At 36.7% G+C, this 18,723-nt stretch overlaps 1 protein-coding gene across 13 annotated transcripts in view; it reads left to right on the forward strand.

Annotated features, from left to right (window-relative positions):
* PDLIM5 (PDZ and LIM domain 5) overlaps nucleotides 1-18,723 on the forward strand; it is a 215,764-nt gene that overhangs the window by 107,867 nt on the left and 89,174 nt on the right. For 7 of the 13 annotated variants that reach the window (XM_072624993.1, XM_072624989.1, XM_072624991.1 and 4 more), the window contains 2 exons: nucleotides 7,603-7,645; nucleotides 9,722-10,143. In XM_072624993.1, the coding sequence (XP_072481094.1) occupies nucleotides 7,603-7,645; nucleotides 9,722-10,143 (465 nt within the window). Of the gene's footprint in view, nucleotides 1-7,602; nucleotides 7,646-9,721; nucleotides 10,144-15,683; nucleotides 15,701-18,723 lie in introns of all 13 variants that reach the window. The other 6 variants (XM_072624997.1, XM_072624998.1, XM_072625001.1 and 3 more) reach the window with 2 other exon arrangements.

An 18,723-nucleotide genomic window follows, 5' to 3' on the forward strand; every position in this document is an offset into this window, starting at 1 on the left:
AACTTTTCCTTAAAAAATTAGGATCCTATGCCATTTGGTACACACATGTTAGTACTGATTATTCTGGATAAGAGTTCTCTTAGATGAAGAATACTGGATAGAAGATTAAACTATAGGTAAAAATTTTCAGTTAGTACAACCTGGATTGTTGACAATAATTCAGATTATATTGCTGCCAACCCTAACAAGAAAATTTGGTAAATTTTATCCATATAAAACACCATTGATATCAAGGCTCATACTATGCAGAAAAAGAACATGGTCCCACAGTGTTTTATTTTAAGATGAAATGTTACCTATGGACATGATGAGTTAAATCATCTGAGTTACCTCTGTTTTGGTGAACCCATCCTCTCTTAAGAAACATGGCAATATCACTTCAGGGAGGAGACTTAGAGAAAATTCTTCTATTTCCTCACCCAAGATTCACCTTTTGGGCAAGGTTCCTAACTGGTTAACAAGGAGAGAATTGCTTCTTTAAAAAAAAAGAAAAACTAATACTTTCTCCCTCTGAATTTAAGTACCAAAAAAGCACATTTCTGCATGCACAGCAGGTTATATATGAAATGATTAATCTATATAATTTTTTAAAAATACAAATAAATTCTACATGTTACTTTCAAAATTGGCCTGCTTAATCTGTAGTCCTTTCTAACAACCTTCCTTCTTTTCTCTTCTTTGAATTAAGAATTGCTTCTCAGCCATCATTTCCCACCACATTCACATTTCCCAGGCTACACTCCTTCATCAAGACTTCTCCACCATGCCCCAGAAACCTCTTTGTACTGGAAGATCATGTCAGACCTAGACTTTCACCCTCCTAAAGTGGTCTGTGCCCCTGGGAGGCCTCTTTATCTGCTTGAATGACTCCTCCCAGAATTTCCATGTAAGGAAGATGCCCAGACCAGCCATCCCTTCATTTCCTACCAGGCTGTGTCCCTCTTCACTTCTCCATCATACCTCCCTCAACCCCCTTTCAGCTTCCTTTTATGTGTTGACTTCTCCACTAAAGTATTAGCCCCTTCAAGGGCAAGGACTGTGTTTTTTTCTCATGTATTCCCTTAGCTTAGCACAGTACCTAACACCTAGTAAAGCTTAATAAGTGTGTGTTGACTGACTGCCCATCAGCCAAATGTGGTCATCAGAAAGGAACTTTCCTATCACAGAATCATAGATCAAGAGCAGAAAAGGAACTTTATAGTTGATCATATTTAACCCCCTCATTTTACGATGAGGAAATGCAGGTCTAGGGAGGATAAGTAATTTGTCCAAGGTTACATAGATCGCGTCCAAGCCAGGGTTTTAATAAGATGCCAAGTTCCCATTCTCCCAGTTCAGTATCCTATCCATTGTGCCATGTTTCAGGGGTAGGAAACCTACAGCCTTGACCTTCTAGGTCCTTGGATGTGGCCTTTTGACTAAGTCCAAGTTTTACAGAACAAATCCTTTTATGAAGAGGATTTGTTCTGTGGAGTTTGAATTCAGTCAGAGGTCACTGGAATAGAGCAACAGGCCCTGGGGTGAACCTCATCTTTCTGTCCTCCCTGTTTTAAGACTTTGCATGAGGAAAGGGACTCCTGCCCATGATGTAAAACTGAGTGAATCCTCTCTTCTCTTTGGCCCCTTTTCCTTTCCTTCCATCAGAGATTCGTGCCAGTTAATTTTCTTCCTTATCACAGGAAGAAAAATTAGCCTGACTATTCCTTTCAGCAAGGAGTCTTTTAAGCGTAACAGAAGGAACTTTGTGTCTATTAAAAGCAGCAATATCATATTAATAATATGATGCTTTATAGTTCATACTTTTCTCACATCAGCTTTGTCAGATAACAACAGTACAAGTGTTACCATTGCCATTTTATCATAGGCTCATGGATTTTGAGCAGAAAGGGATCTTAGAGGTCATTTAGCCCAATCCCTTCATTTTACAGTTGAGAAAACTGAGGTGCTGATGGATTTAGTGTCTTGCCTAAGGTCACGTAGGTAGTTAAGTAACAGGCCAGGATTCAAACTGAGGTCTTCTCTCTCCAAGCCCAGCCTACATGGCATGAGGCCATACTTCTCCTTATTGTTTGTTAATTATCTTTAGATTTCTAAATAACTGAAAACAAACCAGTATTTTTTCCAAGGTGTAATTTATAAATAAGAAATGTAGTATGTAATCAGTGCATATGTTCAGTTATTTGAAATATGTATATATATATACATACATATACATACATATCTATATATGTATATGTATATAAAACCACATTCAACATTTCTATAATGAGATCTCATGCAGATGCTTTGAACCAAATCTCACCGCTCACTCTGGTTCTCTTTTCCCCTCCCTCAGAGTTGCTTTGTTGTTGTGAATTGACAACTTTGCAATTAAAGTGATTAATGTTGTACCCTGGTGTTTATGGGGCCTGAAGTCATCAGTCCAAGAACTGGATGTTCTGTGGGAAACTGCAGTACAGAGCCTCTCTGCAGAGGGAGAGCCAGAGTCTTTCGGCTTCATGAATGATTGTTGACGTATGTTATAGGTGTGCATGAATGAGAGAATAAGCCGCAGTGAACAATGTGCATAGCTTTCATCATCTAATTAGGGCATGAGATTCTTATTTCATCCACTGGGGCCTAAAGATATTTTCAAAATATCTGCTAAAGAAATTTCATTAGTGATAATATTGAATAGGGTGTAAATTTTAATACTTAAAAGCTGTATAATATTGTTGGCATGAGCATTTCTTTTAATGATGCCAGATTGTCACTCCACTATTAAACTAGTTTTAAAATGTAACAATTTAATTGTCTCCCAATTACAATAATTGAGGCTTACTACTCTAAAGCATTTTTGTATCACATGCTCGTTAAGCAATTATACGATTATTTTTCCAAAAATTTTACTCAAATATGGAAAAAGGCCACCGCAGATAGGATTTTTTTTACTTCTGTTTCATGTTATTTCAACTTGTCCCCGTGAATTCACCCTCAGATTTACAGTCCGTAAAAGAGGTTTTGTATTAGATTGTTTTTGAACTCTAATCTGCCTCCGCAAGATGTGTGATCTAGGTAAGGCTACTTGGAAAATACCGAGGATTTTTATTTTGGCTCCCGCTCTTATAAAGTCAATCACCTTTCAGAATAACACATCCCAGTCACACAGACAGCTTTGTTCTTTTAATTATGTGTGCTTGGGATAGTATTGGACTAAGGCACTGAGTATCTCAACATGATGACTAGCTCAAGCCCACTGGTTTTACATGAAGGAAAAGGAGTACAATAAGCAAATTGTTAAGCCCATGGCTCAGAGCCATTTCTAGGACATTAGCTACTTTGAAGTGCACACGCTGAAAAAAATTACTTGTGAATAACAACATAGTAGAAGGGGAATTATAAACTTTTTAGTTGTTCACTCGTATATAAATGCAATTTGACTTTTTTAAAAAATCGGTAGTGCTTTTAAATCTTTAAAATATCAGTGCCTTCCTATTTGATTTTCATAGGATAAAATAACATTCCTTGGACAAATGCCAAGTAAATCTCTTTTTTTTTAAAGAAATAGTTTTATTTTTCTTACATCTCCCACATAACCTTTGGTTCTTGGAAATTATCATTCTCTTCTGTTCATGTACTAGGGCTTTCTCTTAGAGAATATAGTCATGAAATACTTACGCTTAATAGCAGTTGCTATTTGCCTTTTAAAGTCCTTTATAATCCAGTGCTAAACTCTAGCCATTCTTTTTGCAAATTCCCCTTCATGCATTGTACATTCCAGTTTTTTGTTCTCCATGCACACATTCCATCTCCTATCTCTGGGCTTTTGCCCAGGCTGGACCTCATGCCTGGAATACACTTCCTCTTCACTTCCACCCATTAGAACCCCCAGCTTTCTTTGAAGTCCAACACAAATATCACTTCCCACAAGAAACCCCTGCTTATTTCCTCCTATTGCTAGTGGCATGCCCTCAGAAATCTTTGTACATATTTTATATTTAATTTTGAAAGGATTTTTTTTTGTGTCTTTGCATCTGCAATGCCCTTTACACTTCCTAGCACATAGTTGGTCCTTTGAAAATCTTATCGAATGAGTGAATGAAGGAAACACTATTAAATCAAAGAAAATACTTTTTAGGGGAGATTTCAAAATTGTGTACTATCCTCAATTTTGACCAACTCCAGACTTGATTAAATAAACATTTTTTTAACAGAAGATCTCTTAAAATATCCATCTTCTAACTGAATGAAGCTGGATTAATCTCAGCTTCATGTTATTTCAACTTGTCCCCTTGAATTCACCCTCAGATTTTTATTATGATTTTTATATCACTCTAAATTTGATACAATAAATGGATGAAAAACATTATGTATAGAATAACCCTGGAGATTCAAATACAAAAGTGAGTCCATCTCTCCCCACCAAAGAGCTTACCTACTTGTAGGGAGAAACAACATATAAGTAGAAGTGAATGGTGACCAGAAAAGGGTAATTTGCTTTGGGACATCATGGGGTGGTGAATGAAGCTGTAAAGAGGAGGCACCTGTTTCCAAAAGCAATAGTCATGGTCTTTTTAAAGGAAGGGGTAAAAAAAAACAGGGTTAAGTGGAGTGGGGTAGGAAGTGAATTGTGAGATGGGATATAAATTATGGTCTGGGGTGAGCTAGATAGAATGGGACATGGATGACTGTGCTGGCTGACCTCACCTAGTCAGGAGAACATGGCCCCAAGGTCATGGTTCCAAAGCTGAGGGTGATAGCAAGTGCGTCATAGGTACTATAATGGTTCATGGGTCTCTAATATTGAGGGGAAAATTCAATAAGATTTAAAATGTCATGAGTGTGTGTGTCTGTCTCTAAGACACTCATCTTCTGAAGTATGATAGTTAAGGTTTGTAAAGAGCTTTACATGCAGTATCCCATTTGAGCCTGACAATTGTAAGGCAGGTGCTGTTACTATTTCCTTTTAAAAGATGAAGAAACCAGAGTGTGAAAGAGAGAGAGGGAAAGAAAATCAAAGTCCATTACTCTATGTGGTAAGCCACATTACCTCTGTATAGGACTAATGTAATTTATAGTGGGAGGTAGGTTGGATTGGTTTAAAGTATTTGATAGACTTTCATTTGGAAGAGGGTTTATGACATTCTCTGTGTTTTTAAGTAAAATTTAGGAATAACAGATACATTGTAGTGTGACTGACTTTGGCTCAACATAAGGCAGAACTTTTTACAACCGGAGTTGACCAGAAGTGGAATATACTTCCATATGTGGTTATGAATTGTCTTTGGAAGTAATCTGAGACCTGAAGAGCCAAGCCATTCCTCAAGGATGGCACAGGGGACATTTCTGTGCAGAATGAGAACTTGATCTAGATTATTTCTGTCTTTTAAAATTTAAGAGTCTGTGGATATCTTCAACAATCACATTGGAAATAGAAACACAATATATATGCTTTCCAGTTATTTAAAAATCTCTGTAAGTGAAATCATATTCATTTTCATTTATTTATTTAGAATAGAATTTTTGTCTGTTCTGCAGGAGGATTATAGACAGGTCTATAAAATAATACAGTAACTGTAGATGTGCCAGGGACCTTCAGAGTCCTAACATCCAATCCCTTTATTACACAAATAGGGAATGGTAACACTCAATTTGAAGCCAGGTCTGGGAAATCAAGTTTAGCAGGTTCTTACCCTGCAACGCACTGTTTCTCTGTGTTTGTATTTATAATTCATTATTAGTGACTCTTGATTTTTTTCAGAAGGAACCCAATTTGGGGATTAAGATATATATACATATATGCATATACATACATCTCTACACACACATAAATATATAAATATATAATATATGTATGTGTATACACATTTATGTGTGCATATGCATGTACGTATACACATGTGTGTATACATACATACATACATATATGCGAGAGAGCCATTCAGTGTATTGTGTGCTTATTTTTTGGTTTGAGGACTTGGATAAAGGTTAAAACATCAATTTCTTACATTTTGCTAAATTGTTACATAGATAATCGAGTATCAATTTTAAAAGAGTTTATAATGTCTGCAGTGGCATATTCCCAATCATCTCTTTGCTAGTTTCAATGAGTTGATGATTTTGCAATTATATCTTATTGTAAAATTTCACTGAGAGGAAGATTTCACTGTTCTCCACCTCTGTTTGTTTCATTTACTTGTTATAATAAACTCAGAAGGTTATAAAAAAAGTTGGCCCTCTAATAGTAAACATGGAAAGTTACGCCGTTTTACGGAGGGTGAGTTTGTGTTGCAGTAACAGAATGTTAGTTTAACATTTATTATGGCCACTTCCGGCTTAGCCAGCTGTTCAGTTGGTGCCTGCCCTGCCCTAACCTGAGTAATTAGCTGTCATTGAAAAATGTAAGTCCCTCCTAGAAATCTTTTAGAGTTCATTGTTCAGTGAAGCTCTGAAAGACCCAAGTGAAAGGGCATATTGGGTTTGTTAGCCAGCATGCGTGTAAGATAGAATATGTCAGTCTCTTATTTGAAGCCACCGATCACTTAGTCATTTTGACATTTAACTACAGCGTGCAGTATCTCGCCTTCCGTATTTATCAGATGCTAAGAAGATCATCCTCATTAAAACAGGGCTTATATCACATTCCCAACTAAAGTTGGGTAAATAACTTTTTTTAATGATTATAACCTTTATAGCATTTTAGTGGCCTGATTTGAATAACGTATTGTAACTCAAAAGTAATCCACAGTAATGGAGGTGAGTCGCAGCCAGTGATATGGACATAGTTTCTGTTGGACTTTGGACATTGTAGGGGCTCAGGCCCTGTGTTAATGTACTCGCCTCCTTTGGTTTTTCTCACTTTCTTATTAAAGTTAGCTTTTGTTTCCTGAACACAGTTATTGTTTGAATGTAGAGAGGCAGCTTGTCACATGGCTCTAAGGAGGGAATAAATGTGCCAGGCTTGAAAAGTTCTTCTGAGTTAATCTTTAAGGTAGAAAACTTACAAAGTGAATGCACACATTGGCCACTATAATTCAACGATTAATTGTCAAAGTCAAAATTAAGTGCAAACTGATTGAGAACGGAATGAATGTGTTGCTGGGTTGAGGGTACAGTGATTAAGGGTGTGGTCTATATCTGAGTTTTCAAGAGAATACATTCTAAAATCCCTGCCAAACAGGGAACTAAGTAAATACTCTGCTTTATCTGAGATGGAGGAGAGCTTAAGATAAGGTCTCTGCGTGCGATAGGAGGGCCGAGTGTTATTTCTTGGTTGAATGAGTCAAAAATCAGAGCTCACACCTATTGCTGAGAGAAATTAGTGTCAATTCAATTAAGCAAACATTTATTTTATTTTCAGTTTTTAGTGGTTTTTTCTTGTTATATTTTCTTCACTTCTGATTATATTTCTTCTTGCAGTGAACCATTTCCTTGTGAACAAAGGATAAAAAAGAAGGGTGGGAAAAGCAGTTAAAACTAAACCAAATGTCATCTGAGTCTGATAGTACATGCAATAATTTACACCCTGTTCCCTTATCTTTGTAAGGAAGGGAGGGAGATATTCATAACCGCAAATCAAATATTGCATTCTGAGATGTTTCTTCCTTCTTGTTTTTCTTCCAGAGCATCTACTACACCAAAGCCTGAACCTGTTTCAGTCCAGAAGGTAAGTTTTGAATGAAAAAAGAAGAGATAACTGTTGAGCAAGTCAGTTTTCAAATACTGTCTTGGTTAATCCCAGGGTCCAAGGTCAATGTCTCTGTATCGTTTCCCTCATACTTCCTTTAGAGGAAGGTAGTTGTTAAAGGCTTTGTTGTTTGTTTTCAATATACACAGTTACCATCTTTCTTCATTGTGAGATTGACTTCTAAAGAATTCATGGTCTTATCCTCTTCAGAAAGTACATCTGAGTAAAGATAACAATAATGAATAAATTCAAAACCTGGAATTAGACTCTTGAGGGACCCCTCAGAAGTCATTTGGTGGTAGCTCTTGTCCTAAAAATGATTCCCACTTAGCCCCTATTTGGAGACATCTATCTATTCATTAACAAGACTTGTTACCTTTCCCCTGCATTCCTATATTATAATTTTGTTAGTCTGAATATGGGTACTCTTTACCGTTTTTATCCTCTTGTTGTCAGGCTTAATCATATGGCATCATCTTTTATTCTTTAGAAGAGATATATTGTATATAGAAGCAGCATGGTGTAGCATTGACTCCACCTCAGTCACTTATGGGCTGTCGCCCTGCACCAGTCACTTCAACTCTCAGTGGCCCCAGATCACTCCCTGAGACAATAAGGTGCAGAGAGGGTGCCATTTCTTCAGTGACAGAAGGAGTTTCCCTAATGATAATCCTTATACCAATGAGATCATTGGTTTAATTGTCCCTTTCCCCACAAAGTACTCTGTTTCTATATGGCTCATTTTTAAGTAACCTGATGTTGAGTCAAGAATTTTTCACCATAGACTTACTTTAGATAAATTTTAAAATATTTTTAACATTAAATATAATATTAAATAAATAATATTAAATAATATCAAATTATTAATAATATTAAATTATAATATTAAATATTATTTTTAGATAAATTTTTAAACAATAATTTGCCATGAAGGAAAATTAATTTCATTTTTTTAAAAAAAATTTCCTTTCCCCATATGGTAAATACATTTTGACATTACTTATTTTTAACTATATTGATATATTTCGTTTTTATAAGCCTTTCATTTTTGAGTATATTTCTTTCTCCAGTGAGCTCTCACTTTTAGAAAAGAATACAAAAAGAAGGGAAAATCAGTTTGGAAAAACTAAGCAAAACATCCCTTGAATTTAGCAGCATGTTAACTTTTTTTTATTTTGTAAAGAAAGGAAGGTAAGGAAAGTCTTTGATTCTATCTCTAAAGTATGACTTTATTTTTTTTGTAATTTTTTAATTACAAACTAATTTTTTAAGACAAGTGAAAAACATTAAAGTTCGTATTGCAATGATAAAAGGCCACACCAAATATTAGAATAATATTCTGAATTTTGATACAAGTATGGAAGCAGCATTATGCTTTTGAAAGTAGACAATCTATCTTGTAACGATGCCATGTTAATGCTGGAGAAGTGAAAAAATGGCATGAACAATTTCAAAATTTATTTCTTAGCCTAATGACTATTTTGATAACTGGTTAAAAGTCACTGGTTTTTGAAAAATTTTAAGTTAAACAGAAATAATGTTTTTAAAATAAGGAATTAGAAACAATTAGAAATTAGAACTATTATGTTTTAAAATAAGGAATTAGAAATATGCAATAAGAAATATTGTTACTTGCCTGGATTATTGATAGATGTGGTTTAAAAAAAACACTTTGTTGTCTGGGTGGGATTAGAATAGGATTATTCATTTGAAACTTTGTATTATATTTAAATTTGTAATATAATTTTTATAACTGTTACACTGAATAAGAGTTTTCCTGCTTAGTTGGCTAAATCCTCTACAAATGTCTTTAAGTTGATTAAAAAATATATGTATATATTTTTGTTTTGTATCTGTGTTATGCATGTCAGGATCCCTCATTATGCATGCTAAATTATATCCCCTGTTAATTTTTCATCAAGGCATACAGATGATCATTTGGCTGCTAACATGAACGTATCTTGTTTTTAATATCAGCTGAATATTCTTTTCACTCAGTTATCTTTTGCATGTATTTGGTGTGTTCTCTGTGTGTTTTATTTTTATTTTACATAGGGAGAACCCAAAGAAGTAGTTAAGCCTGTACCTATTACATCCTCTGCTGTGCCCAAAGTCACTTCCACATCCAACTTGGCTTACAATAAGACACCACGGCCTTTTGGGGTTGTATCTTCTCCAAAAGTCACATCCATCCCATCACCATCATCTGCCTTCACCCCAGCTCATGCGACTGCCTCATCACATGCTTCCCCTCCGCCAGTGGCTGCTGTCACACCTCCCCCATTTGCTGCATCTGGACTGCATGCTAATGCCAAACCTAGCGCCGACCAACCTTTACCTGCCTCGAGCTCTGTTAAAACTGCAGTTAATGTCCCACGGCAGCCCGCCACCACGAGCCCGTATGCCAGCGACACTGCCCAGGAACTAGCTGAGGGGCAGAGAAGAGGATCTCAGGCTGACAATAAGCAGCAAAATGGGTAGGTGGCTAACGGGCGCTTTCCCCGCTCTTGTCTTCGGAAAATTTGAGAAAGCACGATAAACCCCAAACCAGAAAACGCAACTGCTTCTTTTTTATTTTTTAGGGAAGGAGAAGATTGAGATATGAGTTTGATTTGCTTTATTTAAAGAAAAAAAAAGAGCTTATGTGTACACAGCATTCACTACAATGGCAAAATACATAATTGTAATTATGTATTGTAGCATGCTATCAACTTCCTGACATATGGTGTAATGATTTTTTCTTTCCCTCAGATTCAAGCAGCTGGCACTTAAAATGCAAGGCAGCTCTGGGAAGGGCACTTTAAATTCCCACCCCACTTCATCCCCCAATCTTTCTGCTTTCAGGTGATCGCTAAGAAAGGATATTCTGTGGTTTTACAGTCACCATGTAGCTTGTGAACATTCCTTAGGATTGAAGGGGGAATGAGGCATTTGTAATCAGGGTTTTAAGGAAGAGGAGTCACTCACCAAAGTCCGCGTTTGACCAGAATCTATGTATGCAGTACTTTAGACAAAAACCTGATAACACTGTTGGACACGGAGACTGTGCATTGACATTTATGCTTTTATCCCTAACAAATGATGCTTTAAACACACACACACACACACACACACACACACACACACACACACACATACACACACACAAATGGGATCTCAGTGAAGATTTATTTTTTACTGACATCTTTTACTCTTACATCACCTTTATTTACAAAAAAAATCTTGAGTCCTTTCCTCCATCTCCTTTATAACAAAGAATCATCAAAAAAGAAGAAAAAAAACCCAGCCAAGCGATTCTTAGCACATCAACCACATATGACATATTGAACCATGTTCCAAGCAATGCACCCTCGTATCTCCAGGCCATGCTTGGTCCTTATAATTTCATAGCACTGAGTATCATTGTTCCTTCCATTTCCATGGTTCTGGTCATTGTTCATATTGCTTTGCTGGCTGCCTCCTTCACTCTGCGTTGCTTCATAAAAGCCTTCCAGTGAAGACGTTTCCAGGTCAATTGCAACTCTTAGGACTTCACAATTAAAAAGAAAATGGAAATTTGAAGATAATCGTCAGAAACTCTTGCTGACTTTTCAATTCATAGAATACTTTTTTTAGGATTGGCTAAAAGTGTTATATTTTTTTACTACATCTGTTTTTCAAGTTGTCCACCTCCTTTTCAGAAGTCTCTGTTGCTGGAGAAAGGTTGTTTTGCCCTCCAGAGGTCAACGAAATCCCACTATCCCAAAACAGACCTTGTAAATTCATTTTGAAGAGATCTATTGCAGGAATGTGGAATGGAGTGGAGAGAAGGAGAAAGAAAAGAAGTTCACGTGATCGCTTTAAAAATGCCAATTTTAGAGACAGTACAATGGAAGTGATGATAAAGCTCAGTCCTTTCTATTGAAATGACCTCTTCTGCATGCTAATTCACATAATGAAGATGCTTTGTTTCATATTACACTGCTGTCATGACAACATTTGGGCACTGAAACAGAAGATGGCAAGATTCCATGCATCTAGAAAAGGAGCAAAGCAGGCGGTCTAATTGACTTGCTACTGTGTATAGATCTGGTTTTGTATGGTGCCTTTCATGTGTGTGTTTATATGTGTTTAATTTGATGACAACTAGTGTCCTAAAAATGTGTGTTTTCATTTCATGCTTGAGATTATCTAAAATTGAGATTTAGGAAACAATTTAACCCAGTAACAACCAAAGAAAATGTTCTTAAAAAAAAGTATCACAGAATTTCAGAATTGGGAGGTCTTTAGGAGCATCCAGACTAGTGCATAGCTAAAAGAATAAGTACTCATTCAATTTTTGTTTGAAATCCTTAAATTGGGGGACACTATTCTCCTACCTATGCAGTTAGGTGGCACAAAGGAAAGAGTGCCGCACCTTGAGTCAAGAAGATCTGAATTCAAGTCTGACCTCTGACACATACTAGCAGTATGACCCTTGTCAAGTCACTTTACCCTCTTTGCCTCAGTTTCCCCATCTGTAAAATGAGCTGAAAAAAGGAAGAATGGGATGGACTGAAACAACTGAACTACAACAACAACAAACAGAAATTTCCCTACTTCTCAAAGCAGTTCATTCAGCTTTTGGATAGCTGTTATTATTAGGAAGGGTTGTTTTTTTGCCTTGTGTCAAGATTATATTTGCCTCCTTCCCACTTTAACCCATTGCTACTGGTTCCAACCTTGGGGCCAAATAGGGCAAGTTGAATCCCTCTTCTCTGGTCTAATCATCCCATTTCTTCAACCAATTTTCATAAGGCCTTCCTTCATCATTCTGGTTGCTTTCTTCTGTATTCTCTAGCTTATCTATGTGATCTTTGGCCGTACTTCTTAGGTTTCTTCTGGAAATATCATTTTAGCCTCTGATTTGCCAGACTTATCTTGGGAGGTTCTTTGTCCCATATTGGATGAGTGTTTGGGAAGACAGTAGAGCAGACCTTCAGTTGATACGGGATTGACAAATAGTAACTCCCAGCAGTTATCAACTAGCCATTCCTGTTCAGCTCTTCTGTCTCTTCCTAAGTGTATTTATAGTATATTTGTACATAATGCCTTTGGATCTTCTTTGCCTTTCGTTGGAGGACAAGTAGGTGCTTGTTTCAACAGTCTCTTTTGTCTTAGGGAAGGGCTTAAAATTTGTTTCTCAGCTCCAAGTCTTTAAGTCCACCGTTTTCTCTTCTGCTTCCTCCTCCTTGGAAAATCTTTAACTCTTCAGCCTTCTAGTAGAGGGAAGGAGTCAGCCCTGCCTCATCAGACCTCTTTTCTTCTTGATTTTTCATAATGAAGCTGTGGATGTGGAAATGCTTAATGCCTCTGATCACTGTAGAGAGTATTCCACAAACTCCTTCCCTTTTACTTTAAGAAATAAGATCTGTCTACACTTAGAGCATATATAGCGGTCACACAGCTTACTAGTGAGTAGTCAGTTTGCTGTTCTCCGTTTCACCTGGAAGTGAGATCTCCAATGCCTGCCTTCTTTTCTCATATGGCAAACTATTAGTGGGTGACTCAAACTCTAGAATTGCCCCTCTCCTCATGTAGCTCTCAGCTACCCCTTGGTGGCCACACTTGCTTTTTTTTAACACTTCCTTCATCTTATCTTTTCTTTTTCACATATCTTACTTCTTCTTGAGTCCTTCTCTTCTTGTAGATCAAGTTTTCCTTTGGCTGCTTCCCCTTCATCTTCTTTTCTTAGAATTGAATTATACATGGGATAATGGGCTCATGGTCATAGGAATGAGAAGGGACCTTCAAAGTCATCAAGTCCAGTCTCCTTTGAAGGAGACAGGTATTGAGGCTATCCTTAAACTGAAGGAGAAAAATACTAAGCCTGGAATCACTTAGCTAGTAATTAAACGATCTGAGGCAGGAATTGAGCCCGAGTCTTTCTAACTTTCTGACATTCAATGCCTTATCCACTATGCCATTCTATTTTTACTCCAGTTTCCCACTGCTTGTTTGTTTTCCTAAAATCTCCCTTCTCTTTCAGACTGAGTCTTTTCCTTTTCCATTTTCTTCCCTAAATTCTATTTATAATATTAATCTTAATGCTTTCCCTTTAAGAATATCACCAATTTATCCTGTCTTGTTCATCTATTGCTGTTTGCATTTCATTTCCTCCATTAGACTGAGCCTCTTGAGATGGAGGCTGCTTTTGCTTTTTTGCTATCCCCAGCACTTGGCACAATGTCTGGCATATGATAAGCATTTAATAAATGCTTCTTTACTGACTGGTCTAGTCCACAATTCCCAAGTCCTCAAAATCAATTTAGTTTCTTGCCCCCCAGACTTTTCTTTTGGAAACTGGAAATAAAATTCTGTTACTTGTTAGCCTTGCCTTAACACCCTAGAAAATCACTAAATAAAACTGAAGTTTGGCTATACACACACACTCACACACACTCACACACATATACACACACATATAAACACACAAAGACAGACACACATACATACATGTTATATGGCACAAGTAATATTACACCAATTTTTCTGGGGACTGAATTTGCTGAGTCATAAGACCATTTAAATAAATGTTAAATGCCTTTATGAAATTAAAATCATGTTATTAAGCACTGATTTGGGCAGCTAGGTGACAAAGTGAGTGGCTAGAGTACCAGACTTGAAGTCAAAAAGATTCCTCTTCCTAAGTTCAAATCAGACCTCAGACACTTAATCGTTGTGTGACCCTGGGCAATCACTTAATCTTGTTTGCCTCAGTTTCCTCATGATGAAGAAATGAATTGAAAAAGGAAATGGCAAACCATTCTAGTATTCTTGCCAAGACAACCCATAATGAAGTCAGGGAGAGTTAAACATGAGTGATACAATGGAACAAAACACTAAGTGAATAAACCTGAATAAAGCCATTCTCAAAATTAGTGATATATTCCCTTGCATGGATTTAGAGACTTTATTTGAAATAATTTTTTTTTGGTTATATATCTGAATTGTAGGAAGCATCCGGCTTCCTAACATGTACCTACTACTATGGTGCATATGGTGGGAGATACAAAATTAATAAAAGATAAGTACTAGTTATCCAGTTTTACTTATAAAAGGTTATTAAAATGAAATTGCACAAGACTTGCTGCAATTGTTGGCTTTGGTAGGTGGGTAAATTGATATTTTGATAACAATCTCACCAATATGATGAAATAATAAACAGACTTTTAGAAAAGGCTATTCATAAGGTTTGAAACTTAGACATCTTTACTTATGAGAACTTATGCCTCAGAAATTACCACATTTTTATAGTTTAATAGTGTTAACCCTATTTGACCCATTTAGCTCCCTTCTGAGTCACATTAAAAGATTATGTCCACACTTTGTCTTTAAGAAACTGAGAGCAGTTCTGTTCCAGTCCAATAAAGTTATTAAGTGCCTACTGTGTGCTAGCTCTGTACTAAGCACTAGGGATACAATTAATAAAAAGACAGTCAGTCCATGTTTCCAAGGAACTCGCAATCTAATGGTGGGAGATAACACATAAAGGAGGCAGGAAATTTGGGGTGGAATGGGCAGGGGGACAGCTGAGGTCACTCAGTACAGGGGCATCTCATTCCTTGGAGATGAGATCAGACAGAGCAGCAGATACAAAGTGGGCTGACCACATCAAGACAACAGGGATTGAGTGTATGTTAAGAAATTTTAAACTTGATTACTGCATATATGGATTATGGTTCTGACTTCTTGTAAAGAGTTGTCAGTTTTTCTATCCCTTTCCCACTAGAGTCCAGTTTCCACCTGGGAGGCTAGCTAGGCTCCTTTGAATGATTTAAATTATTCCCTATTCCCTTTCTGGGTGCCTGTGCATTGTTAAAGTGCCCACTGCTTTCAGCAGGTAAGTATGTTATGGTGCTATGTTCATGTTAACTGTGTCAAACTGAATTTTTTTTTCAAACAGCTCCTAGGTGCCTGGAAGGACCTGGCTTTTAAACATCTCAAGCATAATTATACCATGGTAATAAATGTTAAAAAATACTTTTCTTTTTTGCAGAAAACACAAGTGAAAAAGTTAGTATCTACCTTGCTGGAAGGGAGCTATGGTGATTCATATCAGAGTAACCAGCATGAATGCCTGATATTTGCAAAATTTAAATTTTGCAAAGTAGCTTAACTTAGCATAATGATAGAAGATGCTTTCAATAAGTTTGATTTGCATTGGATATGGTGTGGTGACTTGCTTCGTTGGGTTATAGAGCGGGATTTTCTCTTTAGAAAATGTGGGATTTGCTGTGTGCATTGTTTCCAAAGTAGTAGTATTAGTACAGTTTGGGAAGCCTCGAAAGAAAAGGGAATAATAAATAGGAGAGAAGCTATAAGCACATGGTACTAATTTTAGTCATCTCTACAAATGGAATTGCCTTCCAACCAGTAGCCTAAAGTACTGTTTCCTAAAGTGAAGTTAGAGAAACCCTGAGCTTTCACATTAGTGAGAGTCACTGCTAATGAAGGAGTAATAACATTTGAAAGTAGGAAAACAGAGGTTTGCAGCTGTGTGCCAGTGGGAGGTAAGAAGGATGCCTGTCTCTGAATTTGTTTTAGATGTATAGTTGTCATATTTTCAAATGCCATAGAAATGCTCTCTCTTTTCTCATAGTGTTCATTGGCTGGAGTGTCCAGTTAGAGTTGGGAGGGTTCTTAGGGGTCACCTCTCCCAACCCTCTGATTAATATAAAGAAACTGGGCCCAGAGGGGTTAAATCACTTGCTTGGAGAGTCATGCAGATACTAAATGTCCTGCACCTATCTCAGACCAAATCATTATTGTCTCACTGAGGATCCTTCTCAACTGTCCTGTGCCCAGAGTACTCATGCTTCAACTGTGAGACTTCCTTATGGCTCAGGTACATTTCTAAAAGTGTATGATACTGAGATACTCAAGTTATTTATGTTGCATGTATTCAGGATGATTATTTTTTCAAAATTATCCAGTTCCAATAACTAAGAACAAAGTCACGACTTTGTTCTCAAAGCCTTTCTGCAATAGCGAAGTTTGCAAATTTTACGTCTTGTATATTATAGTCTACCTGGAGGGGATTTTGATCCTTCACTGTAATAATACCTGTGACTTAGTAAATTCCTGTATACTATGGAGAGCTGAATTGTTTGACACTGAAAACATAAAATATCCCTTATCATGCCATTCTGCACATTATATCTAAGGTGGCTGTCTACCTTTCCTATTCTTAGTTGTTTTTGTTTTAGCTCTGATTAGAAGAGAATTTCCAATGTAGAATCAGAATAGATTCACAGAATTGCAGAATGGAAGGAAAGCATCCACCATTCCTGCAGTCAGACCTCCTCCTGAGCTCCTGTTTCTGGATGTGTTCCATCTGGCCAGTATCCTTCCTAAAATGGGGCACCAAATTCAAGGTATGGTGGCCAAAGCTAGAGATGAACAAAAATAACCCTGAACAATAATAGTTTTCTAGCATTATGGCATTCAACCTAATATAGGTCCATTTAAGTTCAATAGAGGAAAACGTTTCTGAACAATATAGTTATCCAAGAGTGTAAGATAACGGGTTCCTCATCCCATGAGGTCTTGCAGCACAGACTGTAACCATCCATCATAGATGATATAAAAGAGATTCCTGTTACCATGCAGGTTGGAATATAAGCTAAGGAGTAGTGTGAGATTAACCAGGAAAGGTAGATAGGACAGCAAACAATTATGAAGGAGTTTTAATGCCAAATATAGTAACAGGAATTTTGCTGAGTAGGCAGAAAGTTACCACTCAAGGTCTTGATTAGAGGAGACACATAAGGATGATGAACAGAAATATTCAATTCAGCAAATTAATCCTTATTCACAAAGTAGTTCAATCTGTTTACCACACTTGTAAATTCCTAATTTCATACAGTTTAATGGAACACAGTAGGAACATTATTAATATTATGCATCCTTTCACATTAAGAAAGACAGATAAATCAGTCAGTAACCATTTATTTAAGTGCCTACTGTGTTATAGTGACTGAGCTAAGCCCTGAGGTGAGGGCTGGGTGTACAAAGAAAGGCAAAAACGCAGGAATTCACAGTCTAATAGGGAAGATAACATGCAAACAATTGTATGCAAATAAGATATGAACAGGATAAGTTGAGATGTCTCAGAGCAAAGACATTAAGATTAAAGAGGGCTGCAAAATGCTTCTTGGAAAAGGTAGGAATTAAAATGAGACCTGAGGGAAACTAGAGATGCCAGGAGTCAGACATGAGGAAGAAGACTGTTACAGACATGGGGGACAGCCAATGGAGTTGCTTCGAAATTGGAGATGAAATGGCTTGTCCAAGGAAGAGCACAAAGCAAAAGTCCCTGGATTTCAGAGTATGTAGAAGAAATTCAGTTATAAGAAGACTGGAAAGGTAGGAAAAAGGGTCAGGTTAGGAAACATTTTACAAGCCATACAGAGAAGTTTATATTTGATCCTGGAGATAATAGGAAGCCAAGAGATATTATTGAATTGGTGATATGATCAGACCTATGTTTTAGGAAGATTAATTTAAAATTTGACAACAGAATGGAAGGTGGAATTATTCTTTCCTCCAAACCAAATTAGCAATTCTAATTCTTTCAATAAAAAATCTTCCTGACTTTTTTTTATTAAAAAATTCTCTCAAAATATATATATATATACACATATGTATACATGTGTATGTGTATACACATATGCACATATCTCCAATTATCATGACCTCAACTTGAAAACATATGAAGAATCCAGGGTATGTTGATGAATTTAGAAGTGATTAAAGAGCAGTCCACTGGCTCCCTGCTGTCCTTACATGCAATTCTGCCCAATGCCAGCTTTCAGCAGAGTATTTTTGTTGTGACAAGAAGATAGAAAATCATGTTGTCTGAAGCACTTAGAGTAATTGTCAGTGTGGGATTGCATCTTTTGTAACTTGCACCAAAAATACTAATACGTGTGTGTTTGTGATTCTTTTGAGGCATGTTGTGCATGGAATATTTTTTAGTTAGATTAGGTGTTTGTAATGTCAAAGATTAATAACTTTCTCAATTTAAATTCACATTT

This window comes from Notamacropus eugenii, chromosome 7 (assembly GCF_028372415.1).
Source record: "Notamacropus eugenii isolate mMacEug1 chromosome 7, mMacEug1.pri_v2, whole genome shotgun sequence".
NCBI lineage: Eukaryota > Metazoa > Chordata > Mammalia > Diprotodontia > Macropodidae > Notamacropus > Notamacropus eugenii.